Here is a 15,408-nt window from a genome sequence, read left to right as displayed (position 1 = left end):
TTGAGGAGAGTCTATTCTCTTATCCATGACATCCACCAGGGCCCCCATGTCCTCAAATGCCAGGTCTGTGTGTCTGGAAACCTGGGAGAAGGCGGCATCTAACTTGGGATTTTTATTCCAGATAGATGTAGGATCATCCGAGAACGGAAATCTCCTCTTTAAGGATCTAGAAAAAAAGGGCTTCCTTTCGGGATCCTGGCACTCCTTTTTAATAGTTTCAACCAGTACCTCATGTACTGGAAAAACTTTCCTCCTTTGTTCCCCCAAGCCTTTGTACATTTGGTCATGAAGGGTCAGGGGTTTCCTGTCCTCCTGAATACCGAGGGTTGTATAAATAGCCCCTAAGAGGTCCTCTACCTCTTCCAGGGATAATTTATATCTGGAGGATTTCCTGGACTCCCCGTCCTGGTCCTCCCCCTCAGAACCATCCTGGGAATCGGAGGAGGAACTGTCTGGTTGTCTTTGTTCCACTCCGGAGGGCCCTGGAGCTTCCTCTGCCCTAACTGAAGTTGCAGGTTGGGCAGGAGCAGAGCCCTGAGCCTGAGGCGGGGTTGTATCCTGGGGAGCTGGACTAATGGGAGGCTGAAACCTTTCAAATAAGGCTTTAAATGAAGAAAAGGTGGACGAAAGCTCCTTAACCGAGGCTGCAAGTCCTGACTCCTGTTCAGAGTCCCTCTCCTTAACAAGGGAGTCTATGCACTCCCTACACAAGACCTTTGTCCATGCTTCTCCTAATGTGTCTTTGCAAGAGGCACACCTCTTAGAGCTATGTGTAGACCTAGACTTCTCTGTAGCTTTCTGAAATACATGAAAGAAAAAAACATTTTGTCACTTTTTTTTTTTTAAAAAAAAACAAGGATACAACCCTGGGAGTGCACTAGACCCTCCTTAATATGTGGGGATCTGAGCCTCCCTCCCCCTGACCACCCAGGGTGTCTGCCCCCCCATGACAGGAACTATACATGGAGGGACAATCCTAGATAAAGAGTACTCTTCCCCAGGGCACTCTTACCTTAGGAAGGCTGGAGGTAGTGTCCGTTGGCTGAGCATCTGCTTCCGACATGACTTTGCAGGTGGTTGCTACTACCGAGTCCTACGCTGCCTGTGCGCATCCCAGACTCGTCTCCAGCCTGTGCCTGGCTTCCCTATCAGCGCCGCGACCCGGAACCGGAAGCCGCGGGTCAAAGACAAGCATTTGCCCTTCCGCCAGAAATGACGTCGCCCGTCATCCGGCCCGCCTAGTTCCAAAAAGAAAAAAAGAGAGCGGTCTGTATAGTACACAGGAAAGGCGAACGCCTGCATGCTGCAGCCCTGTGGCCGCGATAGGGAGCCCCCACAGCCTGAAGCCGCGCTCGGCTAGGAAGTGGTGGCAACAGAACGAGGGGTAAGTCCCCCCTCAAGCCCCTATGAAGCCCCTGCTTCCATTATAGGCTCCAAAAAAATAAAAACAGCCATAGTCACCCTGACTGAGTGGCCAGGTTCCTTGCACAGTGTCTCCCCACCGGAGGAAACACTAATACTGAGGACTGGCAGGGGGAAGTAAGAATTTATGGGCTGGCGCAGTGTTTCCTAGAGGAAGAGGAGGAGACTATCTCTCATGGTGGCTGTCCTGAAAGACGAAGGGGGAAAAATTTTTTTGGGACACTGTTTTTTATCATCACTTTGTTTATGAATTGGACAGTTTACACACTAAAGCTGGACACTTTACCGGAGTGGTTTAGATTGGATTTTCCCCACTTGTTTTTTATCACAGTTTGGATTGTTTAGATTTTTATTGATGTATTAGAGTACATATGTTATAGCACACTGCACTTTAATGTATAATACATTGCTGTAAGAGCATTCCACATATATATAGCTCTTTTTTCCTCACATTTTACACTTATATTATATATATATATATATATATATATATATATATATATATATATATAAAATTTTTACACATATTTATGATCATTATCCAGTGCATATGTGGTTGAACAGCGCCAATTCCCTCATTATAGAATTCTGTCTGATTAGAATTTCACTTAGGTGATATTCTGTGTCGGGGGGCTGCAGTTCCTTTTTTCTCCTCCTAAGCGCGGAACTATTGTTTTACCATGTATAATCTCACTGAAGTCGATTTCAGTCTAGTAAAATGGTTTAGTTATGATGTACGATTAAAAATAAAGTTTATTGAAAATGTATCTTTACCTAAAATATAAGTCTTGGTTAAATCACCAATTCTGTGCATGGTATATCAAAGTTTGTCCATGTGCTGTAAAGGAAATTTGAGCTTCCCATATCTGTTGGACAGAGGTCACGTGTCAAAATCTGCACCTTTTGATCAGTAATTACTTTTGGCTGTTTCCTTATCTGTGTTATCCATATTATTGAAATTTTGATCCATATTCTGTCACCAGTTATATTTTAATATTCTGCGCGGATTTTTTTTTTAAAGTAAAATATAAATATATATTTTCACACTTCTGTATTCAGGTTAGCGCAAATAAACGAGTTATTTTGTGGAAATAAGTTGGGAATCTCCTTAATTATAGATCCTTGCTTATTTTCATTAATATAAAACTGTTTAAACATACTGACAGCACACACCCCCATGTGATTCTGTATGCCGGCACGCACTGTTGCAGTATATGTACAGTGCGCGGTCAGCAAGTGGTTAAGAACAGAATATATAAGCACTACCTGGCTTGAAAGAGAAGGTAGAATATTTTACCTCTGCTGCAGCATAAACCTGATTGCAAACCAGGATGTGAAAAGTAAAAAAAAAAAATTAAAAAAACACCCCACATGCAAACAAAAGTGCACATCTTAAAAACAAAAGCAGAAAGTCAACCAAAGACTAAATAGTATCCAAATGGAAAAGAGGGGAACAAATGGATCTCAATAGAGAAGAGTTGCAACTCCAGATGCCACCCGAGGTTTAACCCCTGCAGGACCCTGGCCCGCAACCTAAAATATCCACCAAACCGATCCAGAGGAAGGCAAAAACCCCAGCAAAGCATGATGCAGGGGAAAGAAATTCCTTCCTGATCCCCCAAGAGGCAAACAGATTTTCCCTGGAGTAATTTTACCTATAAAAAGGTCAGTACCCAGTTATATTATGTACATTTGGGAAAGAATCCAGGACCTTTTTTTAAAGCAATCTACTGAGCTTGCCAGAACCACCTCTGGAGGGAGTCTATTCGACACTTTCACAGCTCTTACTGTGAAGAAACCGGTCTCCTTTTGGAGATGAAATCTTTTTTTCCCCTCTAAAAAAAAAAAAAAAAAAAAAAAAAAAAAACTTAATGAGTGCCCCCTTGTCCTCTGTGATGACCTTAACTACTTCAGCCCCGGAAGGATTTACCCCCTTCCTGGCCAGAGCACTTTTTACAATTTGGCACTGCGTCCCTTTAACTGCTAATTGCACAGTCATGCAATGCTGTACCCAAATGAAATTTATGTCCTTTTTTTCCCTACAAATAGAGCTTTCTTTTGATGGTATTTGATCACCTCTGCGTTTATTTTTTGCGCTATAAACGGAAAAAGACTGAAAATTTTGAGAAAAATTATATTTTCTACTTTTTGTTATAAAAAAAAAAAACAAAAAAAAAAATCCAATAAACACAATTTTAGTAATACATTTAGGCCAAGATGTATTCGGCCACGTCTTTGGTAAAAAAAAAAAAAAAAAGAAAAAAAAAAAAAAGTCAATAAGCGTATATTTATTGGTTTGCGAAAAAGTTATAGCGTCTACAAACTAGGGTACATTTTCTGGAATTTACACAGCTTTTAGTTTATGACTGCCCATGTCATTTCTTGAGGTGCTAAAATGGCAGGGCAGTACAAAACCCCCCCAAAATGACCCAATTTTGGAAAGTAGACACCCCAAGGAAATTGCTGAGAGGCATGTTGAGCCCATTAAATATTAATTTTTTTGTCCCAAGTGATTGAGTAATGAAAAAAAAAAAAAATTACAAAAATGTTGTCACTAAATGATATATTGCTCACACATGCCATTGTTATATGTGAAATTGCACCTCAAAATACATTTAGCTGCTTCTCCTGAGTATGAGGATACCACATGTGTGGGACTTTTTGGGAGCCTAGCCGCGTACGGGGCCCCGAAACCCAAGCACCGCCTTCAGGATTTCTAAGTTCGTAAATTTTTGATTTCACTCCTCACTATCGATCACAGTTTTGAAGGCCATAAAATGCCAAGATGGCACAAACCGCCCCGCCCCCCCCCCAAATGACCCATTTTTGGAAAGTAGACGCCCCAAGCCATTTGCTGAGAGGCCTGTTGAGTCCATGGAATATTTTATATTTTGCCACAAGTTGCAGGAATATGACTAACTTTTTTGCACAAAGCGGTCACTGAATGATATATTGCTCAAACATGCCATGGGCATATGTGGAATTACACCCCAAAATACATTCTGCTGCTTCTCCTGAGTACGGGGATACCACGTGTGAGACTTTTTGGGAGCCTAGCTGCATACGGAGCCCCGAAAACCAATCACCGCCTTCAGGATTTCGAAGGGCGTAAATTTTTAATTTCACTCCTCACTACCTATCAGTTTCAAAGGCCATAAAATGCCAAGATAGCACAAAAACCCCCCAAATGACTCCATTTTGGAAAGTAGACACCCCAAGCTATTTGCTGAGAGGCATGGTGAGTATTTTGCAGCTCTCATTTGTTTTTGAAAATGAAGACAGGAGGTTTGTGCCATCTGGGCATTCCATGGCCTCCGAAACTGATAGGCAGTGAAGAGTGAAATAAAAAATTTACACCCTTAGAAAGCCTGAAGGCGGTGCTTGGTTTTTGAGGTACCGCATGCGGCTAGGCTTCCAAAAAGTCACACATGTGGTATCCCCGTACTCAGGAGAAGCAACAGAATGTATTTTGGGGTGTAATTTCACATATTCCCATGGCATGTTTGAGCAATATATCATTAAGTGACAACTTTGTGCAAAAAAAAAAAAAAAAAAAAGTCTTTCCCGCAACTTGTGTCACAATATAAAATATTCCATGGACTCGACATGCCTCTCAGCAAATAGCTTGGGGGGTGTCTACTTTCCAAAATGGGGGGGGGGGGGGGGAGAAGAGACGGGTTTGAACAGTCCTGGAATTTTATGCACAACATTTAGAAGCTTATGTCATACATCACCCACTCTAACCACTTGAAGACAAAGCCTTTTTTGACACTTTGTTTACATGAAAAAGTTTTTTTTTTTTTTTTTTTTTGCAAGAAAATTACTTTGAACCCCCAAACATTTTTTTTTTTTTGAAGCAAAGGCCCTACAGATTAAAATAAATAGTGGGAGTTTTATTTTTTTTTTTCCCCACACAGTATTTGCGCAGCGATTTTTCAAGCGCTTTTTGGGAAAAAACACACTTTAAATTTGAATGCACCAAAACACACTATATTGCCCAAATGTTTGATGAAATAAAAAAAAAATGATGATCTTAGGCCGAGTACATGGATACCAAACACAACATGCTATAAAACTGCGCACAAACGTGCAGTGACGACAAACTAAATACATTTTTAAAAGCCTTTACGGGTTACCACTTTAGGATTTACAGAGGAGGTCTACTGCTAAAATTACTGCCCTCGATCTGATCTTTGCAATGATACCTCACATGCATGGTGCAATTGCTGTTTACATTTGACGCCAGACCGACGCTTGCGTTCGCTTTTGCGCGAGAGCAGGGGAGGGGGTCGGACAGGGGTATTTTTTTTTTTGCTTTATCTTATTTTTAAACTGTTCCTTTCATTTTTTTAAAATCATTTTTATCTCAGGGAATGTAAATATTCCCTATGATGAGCAATAGGTAGTGACAGGTACTCTTGAAAAAATTGGGGTCTATTAGACCCTAGATCTCTCCTCTGCCCTCAAAGCATCTGACCACACCAAGATCGGTATGATAAAATGCTTTCCCAATGGCGCTGTTTACATCCGGCGAAATCCAAGTCATAAAATGCTTGTAGCTTCCGGTTTTAGGCCATAGAGATGATTGGAGCCATTCTGGTCTCCGATCAGCTCTATGGTCAGCTGGCCGAATCACCGGCTGCATTCTCAGGTTCCCTGTTGGGACAGGAGAGCCAGAGAAAAACATGGACGGTGGGGGGGGCATTCCCTCCCACTCTAGAGGCTAGTTAGCAGCTAGGATTGCTTTTACATGAAAGCCGACCACTGGCTGAAAAGAATGATACCAAGATGATACCTAATGTATAATGTGGCAATCCGCGCTACCCCAATCAGTGCAAAAAAAAAAAAAAAAAAAAAATGAAATGCAATCATTACAAATACATGTGTAATGGTGCTGCACTTAAAAAAAAAAAAATAAATAAAAAAAAGGAATACTCAGTTTTATCAGGAGCTAGATTTGACGTCACCGGGCATCAGCCGACTGGCGTGAGCCTCGGCTGTTTTTTTCTTTCTGCGCTGAAGTGCCTGCTCTTTACCCATGTTTGTATGCAGTGCTGCAATAAACCTATATTTTTAAAACATAATGCACCATGAAGCCCTCCTTTTCCATTTCCACCTACGGAATGTGGGTCCTGTGGAATGTATTGAAGTCTGGCATGCGGGTGGATGAGAGGATCTGGATGGACCTTTGAATTTGCCACCTGTGACTGACCGCTCATTTCTGTTTGCGCCTATCAGACCTCTGTAATAGGGGTCCTACAGTTCCGGTAAGCAGCCACCTGGCCTCCCTTTTCTTTCATTCCCTGACCATCTGGTGGGACCATATGCTGAAAAAGATAAATTGGGGCTCTTCATCAGAATAACCCCTTTCCATATGAACTGTACCTAATGCGCTATGGACCTTTTTTGTGTCTTTGCCAACACTGGAGCTCCCTTATTTGTTTTAGCACTTATTTGCTTCAGCACGTTTTTGTTTATGCTTATTTGTGTATGCAGATAGAGGCTATTTGAGATTCATCCGAACATTCACAATATTCCATTTATTCACTTGTCACAATTAGAGTATTAGGGTGCACTTATTCCCTTTCCTTAGTGTCATATGATCACATTAGTTTTTTTACTTGTGGGTTGCGCATCTATTTTCTATCTTATGATACCTAAACCTGCAGGTATCATTCTGGCATAATCACTCAAAGTCCAGCAACATACAAGTACGTTGCTGGTCCTTGTTGGGCATATATTGCAAACTTTTTCTTCATGCAGCCTGTGGGCTGAAAGAAAAAAAAAAAAAAAAAAAGGATTGATCGGTGGGTATGCCCACCATTAGAATACCTCCCTTCATCCACCCACTTCTAATGATGGGCATACATGTACCGTTTATATATGCCGAAGCATGGGGGCATCCGCCCCAAAAAGGTAGGAGCAAATTGCTCCTCCACCCCCTGCTGGCCCCATAAAAGCATATATGCTTTTTTTTTTTTTTTTTATAACTGTGGTGGTGAAATCACCTCCGACAGCGCTGGAGTCACGGCTTTATGTATCGTGGGAGCAAACACTGTTGCTGTCGAGATAAATAGATTCCGCTCTGCAGCTGAATGGCATACCTGAAAACAAAAAAATGGTTAACGGTAAAATATAAAAAAAATTGCATACCTATAAAGCAAACATTATAAAACAATAAAACATTGCAGAATAGAATACAGTAAAAAAGAGCAGAACAAGAGAGAGCAATAAAACGACAACTACTTTTGGTTTATTTTATATTTGTGTTTTTTTACTTTTTTTTTTTTGTAACTTGTAATTGGTTCCAGGTTCAGGTCTCTCAAAATGCGATGGCATCTTGGGAGACCCTGTGAAAGTGTGCCTAGTCTGTGCAGTGCTGTACCCTACGCTAATACTCAACTAGTGTATGGTAGCGTTCAAAACATTCACCAATGCAAAGACCAGGATTGTCAGGACAGGAGGGACAATAATAGCGGGTGTCACGCCTATATCCACGCTTGCTGCAGACACATTTTTGGGGGTTCGTTGGGTAGGGGAACTCAGGAGGACATAAAGAAAATGCCTCTCATGCAGCCGGCTTACTGCATTTGATTGGGGAAGGTGAGGTGGGGCACCGTCTGGAAACAGAAGGGCTCTGAAGATCTCTTCCTGGAATTTAAGGAAGGATCCAATCCATCCTGAAGCTCTGTATAGCACATGAGCGTTCAGCAAAGCCAATTGAAATACACACTTTCTTGTACCAGTGTCTGGCCTTACGGGCAATTAGGTACGGCGCCAACAACTGGTCGTTGAGGTCCACCCCTCCCATATTTTGGTTATATTCGTGGACACAGAGGGGTTTCTCCACAACACCAGTCGCTGTAGTAATTTGGACAGTCGTGTCTACATGAAGGGAGGTAAGAACAAAAACATTCTTATTATCCCTCCACTTCATAGCGAGCAAGTTATTACACCTGAAGCAGGCTCTCTCCCCCAGCCTAAGACGGGAATCTACAAGCCGCTGGGGAAAGCCCTGGCGATTAGGTCGCACTGTGCCACATGCTCCAATCTGCTGATCAAATTAGTGACTAAAAAGTGGCATGCTCGTGTAATAATTGTCCACATAAAAGTGGAACTCCTTTCCGAATAAGGGTGACACCAAGTCCCACACAATCTTGCTAGCGCTTCCTATGTAGTCAGAGCAGTTTGTCAGCTCTACGTGGCTATCTTTTTCCCTCGTAAACCATAAGACTACATGTATAGCCTGTGGCCCTGTCACAGAGCTTATACATCTTGACCCCGTATCTGGCACGCTTGCTGGGAAGGTACTGTTTGAATGACAAACGGCCAGAAAACTTAATCAGAGACTCATCAACACAGACAACTTGATGGGTAGTAAACAAGTCTGCAAAACGTTGGTTGAAGTGGTTTACGAGGGCCGAATTTTGTAGAGCCAATCGTATCCAGGGTCTCCATGAGGTCGACAGAGATCATCATTGAAGTGCATGAACCGCAAGATCTGCTCGTATCGTGCCCTGGTCATGGAGGCAGAGAACAAGGGAATATGGTAAATTGGGTCAGTGGACCAATATGACCGCAACTCACACTTTTTAGTTATGCCCATGTTGAGGGAAAGGCCCAGAAAGAGCTTAAATTCGGAAACCATAATGAGCGACTTCCTCTTCACTATCTGTCATGCTCAGAAACATGTAGGCGTCTTCACTAGTGTACCTTCGATTTGCCATTTTGGGCTCTAAATTTAGTGGTACACTAGTGAGACTCACAGGTAAAAAAGCTGCTGACTGTTAGCGACTATCAAAACGCTACCAAAAAAACTGTTAGCAATCGCAGGGATCAGGCCTGACTCTGCGAACGCTGCAGTTATGTGCGTTTAGTGTTTTTGTAAGTGATGTGTCCCCACATCGGATATGTGATTTTGGTTGCCCGTGCCATTCTGCCGCAGTAAATCTGCGCTAGGTGGTCGGCAAGTGGTTAAAGTGAATAACACCAAGTTCACTATATGGACAACTTCTGTATTTGTACAAATTGATCATATCCCCCCTTAATCTTTTCTTCTCAAGAGGGAATAAATTCAGTTTCTCTAATCTTTCCTTATAGCTGAGCTCCTCCATGCCCTTCTCTGCACTCTTTCCAGTTCCCTGAAATCTGTAAGAACTGGTGCCCAAAACTGAACTGCATATTCCAGATGAGGCCTTACCAATTTGTACAGGGGCAAAATGATCTTTCTCTTGAGTCCATCCCTCTCAATACAAGAAAAGACTACCTCCATCACCTCTGTTATTTTTAAAAGGGTTTCAAAAGCATTGGAAATAAGCTTAGCATGTAGATTATGGGAGTTAGAGATGTTCCCCTATACTGGTTTCTAAAAGCCGGGTTGTACAACCCACATAAGGGGGGGGAATAGAAGGGTACCCAACGTGGGTGCATGACATTGAGAATTTAAAGCCAGCCTTTCCACAATACAGAAAACTAGTTTGTCAAAATACAGAACAGGCAGATTTCTCTTGATGTCCACAACCTGATATTCTTTAGAAAAGGTAGTCACAAAAGTGACAGCCTGATCGTCAAGTGTCAGCATGGTGGCTTTTTGAAATAGTATACTAATGCCGCGTACTCATGGCCAGACTTGCCAATGAGCTAAACTCCGTCGGCATTTCCGACGGAAAGATTTAGAACATGTTCTATATCGGAGTCCATCGGAAATGCCGACAGAAAAAGTCAGATGGGGCATACACACGGTCGGAATGTCCATCGGACTTTTTCTGTCGGGAAGTCCGGCCGTATGTACACGGCATTATACACACATGCACTGCTCGGAAAAAAAAAAAAACTAAAAGGAACACTTTGAAAACACATCAGATCTCAATAGGGGAAAAATGCTGGATATGTATACGGATTTGGACTGGGTATTGTGTTAGGAACCAAAAGGATGCCATATAGTCTGATGGAATTTAAAATTATCAACCTACATACAAATGGCTGAACTCAAAGACTGCCAAAAATCAAAGTGAAAAAATGATGCAGCAGGCTAGTCCATTTTGCTGAAATTTCATTGCAGCAATTCAAAATGGTACTAAGTACTTTGTATGTTTGCTTTCTACACATGCCTGACAATGTCCGCTCTGCATGAGACGGATGGTGTCCTGGGGTATTTCCTCCCAGATCTGGACCAGGGCATCACTGAGCTCCTGAACAGACTGAGGTGAAACCTGGCAGTATTGGATGGACCAAAACAATGTCCCAGGAGGGGTCAGGCAAGTGTGGGGGCCAATTCAATGGTATCAATTCCTTATTCCTTCAGGAACTGGCCGCATACTTTTACCACATGAGGCTAGGCATTGTTGTGCACCAGGAGGAACCCACGACCCACTGCACCGGCATAGGGTCTGACAATGTGTCCAAGGATTTCATCCCAATACTCAATAGCAGTCAGGGTGCCAGGTCTGGTGTTCAATGGCAAATGCCAATTGAGCTCCACGGTGCCAGGCAGTAAGCACATTGCCCACTAGAGGTGGTTGGGCCCTCAGGCCACTCTCATGAAGTCGGTTTCTGATGGTTTGGTCAGACATTCACACCAGTGGCCAGCTGGAGGTCATTTCGTAGGGCTCTAGCAGTGCTTATTCTGTTCCTCCTTGCACAAAGGAGCAGATACTGGTCCTGCTGATGGGTTAAAGACCTTCTACAGCCCTGTCCAGCTCTCCAATAGTAACTTCCTGTCTACCGGAATCTCCTCCATGCTCTAGAGACTCTGCTGGGAGACACAGTAAACCTTTTGGCAATGGCATGTATTGATGTGCCATCCTGGAGGATTTGGACTGCCTGTGTAACCTCTATAGGGTCAAGGTTTCACCTCATTCTACCAGTAGTGGCACTGACCCTCTAAATGCAAAACTAGTGAAAAACAGAAAAGAGGAGTAGAGAAAAAAAAAAAAAAAAAGTCAGTGGCCTCCACCTGTAAAACCATTCCTGTTTTGGAGGTCATCTCATTGTTGCCCATCTAGTGCACCTGGTAATTTCATTAACACCAAAGCAGCTAAAACTGATTAACAACCCCCTCTGCTACTTAGGAGTGGGTACCTAGTTGACGGGTACCCAGCTGCCACTTTCGCCGCCTAGGCAACTCCACCTTTCCGCCTCCCTCGCATCTTCTGGGACAAGTCAGGTTCCAGAAAATTGCTCTACCATTCAGGACGCGCAGCGCGCACCCAGCGACGAAGCCGCTAGCTGTCACAGCCAGGTGTCCACACTAGTGATGCTGGCACGGGGGGAGAGAAACTAGGCTTTAGGCAGTCGCATCGCTGGACTTCAATGCACTGTTTAATTGGGCAACTAAGTGGCAAATGAGGTTTAATGTTGATAAATGTAACATGCACTTGGGGGCTAAAAACATGCATGCATCCTATATACTAGGGGGGGAATCATCAATGGTGGAGAAGAATCTGGATGTTCTGGTAGATCATAGGCTTAATGCAATGCCAAGCTGCAGTTTACAAAGCGAGCAAAATACTCTTGTATTAAGAGGCATGGACTGCAGAGAGATGCATAATTTTGCCCCTGTACAAATCATTAGTAAGACCTCATCTGGAATAGTAGTTGAGGTTGAAAAGAGACACAAGTCCAACCTGTGTGTGATTATATGTCAGTATTGCATTGTATATCCCTGAATGTTGCCGTTGTTCAGGTGCTAGTCTAATAGTTTTGTGAAACTATCAATGCCCACAGCTGAGACCACAGCCTGTGGAAGGGAATTCCACATCCTTGCCCCTCTTACAGTAAAGAACCCTCTACGTAGTTTAAGGTTAAACCTCTTTTCTTCTCATTTTAATGAGTGGCCACAAGTCTGGCCACTCATCTATCCTTATCGTGGGACCACCAGTATGGTATTTGTATAATGGAATCATATCCCCTCTCAAGTGTCTCTTCTCCAGAGAGAATAAGTTCAGTGCTCGCAACCTTTCCTCATAACCAATATCCTCCAGACCCTTCATTAGCTTTTTTTGCCCTTTTGTACTCGCTCCATTTCCAGTACATCCTTCCTGAGGACTGGTGCCCAGAACTGGACAGCATACTCTAGGTGCGGCCGGACCAGAGTGTTGAGTTACTTACATTAAGGTCATCACAGAGACCAAGGGGACACTCTCTACGTCTGAAAGAAAAGATTTCGTTTCCAAATACAGAAAGGCTGTTCACAGCAAAAGTTATGAAATTGTGGGATAGAATCCCTCAAGATGTGATTCTGGCCAGATCATTAGATTGTTTTTAGAAAGGCCTGAATTATTTGCTAGATGCACATAATATAACTGGATACTATTATTTATAGGTAAAGTTGATCAAGGGAACATCCGATTGCCTCTTGGGGGTTCAGGAAGGATTTTTTTTCTCCCTGCTGGAGCAAATTGGATCATGATTTATTGGGGTTCTTTGCCTTCCTCTGGATTACCTGTGGGTAAAGTATTGTATACTTTTTTCCTCCCTTATGTTGAACCAATGTTCAACAGGATGGACTTGTCTTTTTCAACCAGACTAAGGTATGCGGCAACACACACTTTTTTTAAATACTGTCGCCAGTGCAGTGTCACCTTAGTGCCACTGTACTACTCTGGGAAGGAGATTGGGATTTTTTCTCTTTTTTACACCGATTACTTGTTACAGTGATCATCACTGTAATTGCAATAATTTTAACTGTCAAATGATTTTCATTTATGACTCGTTTACTATACGGTAATTGTCCACAGCTAGGTACAGGGCCCTGGGGTTACTGTGACCAATCACAATAGTAAATAATCATGAATATTTTACTTGGTGAGCAGGTGATTGGTCAGAGCAGTCACACTGTACCTGGGTCGAACACAGTGGCCCAGTATTCATTGCTCAGTTCTGCTGTGTCTGCTGGACACAGCAGTTGCAGATTGAGATTTGCCACTCCATGCCCCAGGGGGTGAGCAACAGGGAGGTGGTCTAACGATGTCCACCCGGAAAAGAGCACCTGCCCACCTATATTTGTACAATAGGTCAGGCGGGAAAACGTTAATGTGGATAAATTTGTTTGTGTCACCATCTGGTTTGTGGTCAGAAGTTTATCCTGCGGAAAGGGTTAAAGGGGTTGTAAAGGTAATTTTTTTTTTTTTTTTAAAACAACAAACATGTTATACTTACCTTCACTGTGCAGCTCGTTCTGCACAGAGTGGCCCCGAACCAGGTCTTATGGGGTCCCTCGGCGGCTGTTTCAGCTCCTCCCCGCAAGCATTTACCACCTTAATGCGAGCTCCCTCGCATGGTGGTGAGTGCTTGCGGGTGCGCTCCCGTGATACAGCCGGCGGCTATAGCCGCTCGCTGTATCACTCGGCCCCGCCCCCCGGCGCGCCGCGTCATCGGATATGATTGACAGCAGCGCGAGCCAATGGCTGCGCTGCTTTCAATCCATCCACTGCAGCCAATCAGCGACCAGGCTGAGCTGCAATGAGGACGAGCAGCGAAGATTCGAGGCGTCAGGTAAGTAAAACGGGGGGGCTGGGGGCAGCGGTACTGTCAAAAGTTTTTTCACCTTAATGCATAGAATGCATTAAGGTGAAAAATTTTTTATCTTTACAACCCCTTTAAATATTCTACCTCCGCCCCTCTTCAGAACCAGGTGGCGATTATATATTGTGCTCTTAAGGGGTTGTAAACCTCCATTTACACGTTGTACCTATAGGTAAGCCTATAAAAAGCTTCCCTATAGGTACTGTAAATATCTCCTAAACGTGAGATTTTTTTACTGCGCCGATGACATTGGCACATGCACTGTGAAGAAACGGCCCCCGTGCCGTTTCTTCAGTAGCGAGTGCAGTGACTGGCAGCTCCTGCGCGGGAATGACGTCACGAGGCCCCAGCCAGTCACAGAGCCGGAGTCCGCAGCCCCGGAAGGAAGAGGGGCGAAGATGGATGCAGCCTGCAGCGGGGATGGCGCGTGCTTCGTTTGCAGGCAAGTGTCACATAACGTGCTAGTATGCTATGCATACTAGCACTTTATGCTTTTACTTAGCAGGAAAAAAAAAAAAAAGTAAACCCCCCATCAGGGTTACTTCCTCTAAGTGATTTATCATGAATAAAGAGCACCTGGGCTGAAATGCGTCACTTTATGCATAGGATACTTTTAACTCCCAAGGGATCTATAAAGACTATTGTGCCAACACACCCCTTTGCTGGCCTTCTCGTCCTGACGTTTGTCTATAGTATGTACTGCTGCGGTCTGAGCACAGGTTTTTGCTTTTTAACATGTATTGCAATTTCGAAAGCTTGTAGCATCACATCACTATAAAGATCACTATGTACCTGGTTGGCATGAGGTGGTTGTAGTTGTACACCTTCACGAATGACTTGATCTTCGAACGCTTGGCAATTCTCTTCTTGCCCATAGTGGCGGTCACCTTACGAGGATAGCGATCAATGCCAGCAACCAGGGCGTGGCTGTACTGACGGTCAGAGGTGCCATCATCAATGTTCTGTTTAAGAGAACAAAACATTTGTTCAAAATGCTATTTCAAAAGCTTCCTATATTAAACGTTACAAATCTCTATACAGTGAGTGAATTAGTAAGTGAAGGCTAAGCACTTGATGTTTAACAGTTGCTCCATTAACTGTTATAGCTTTTTGTCATGATCCCACTGATCAAGTTACATCTGCCAAGACTGAGCATCAAAAACCCTGCATCCATTATCTGCATGCCTCACAATAACAGGTGGGATGTGTCAGGTAAGCAGAGTAAACGGCATCCATAAATCAGCCGGATGGATGGTGTAGTGATGGGATGGATAGCACCATCTACTCAAAATTGGTATACAAAAAAAAAAAAAATTTAAATTTTTGGCCAGAACAGATTTTGTTTACAAGGAGCGATTGACACAAACCCTTGTGAGGCAAGCAGAGTAGTCCTCCCACTAAATGAGGAATATACATGTGCCTGTCACAGGGATGTGAAGCCAAGCCACAAATCAGGAAATA

General features: G+C 43.3%; 1 protein-coding gene across 3 annotated transcripts in view; it reads right to left on the bottom strand.

Annotated features, from left to right (window-relative positions):
* The window catches only part of RPL27 (ribosomal protein L27), a 66,802-nt gene that overhangs the window by 29,412 nt on the left and 21,982 nt on the right, over positions 1–15,408 (bottom strand). For all 3 annotated transcript variants that reach the window (XR_012236927.1, XM_073608313.1, XM_073608312.1), the window contains exon 3: positions 14,740–14,909. Coding sequence is in view for 2 of the 3 variants with exons in the window: in XM_073608313.1 (XP_073464414.1) it covers positions 14,740–14,909 (170 nt within the window). In the remaining variant the exon portion in view is untranslated. The remainder of the gene's footprint in view (positions 1–14,739; positions 14,910–15,408) is intronic.

This window comes from Aquarana catesbeiana, linkage group LG12 (genome assembly GCF_042186555.1).
Source record: "Aquarana catesbeiana isolate 2022-GZ linkage group LG12, ASM4218655v1, whole genome shotgun sequence".
Taxonomy (NCBI): Eukaryota; Metazoa; Chordata; class Amphibia; order Anura; family Ranidae; genus Aquarana; species Aquarana catesbeiana.
The sequence above is the reverse complement of the archived record's forward strand: the minus strand, read 5'-3'. Positions and strand labels throughout refer to the sequence as shown.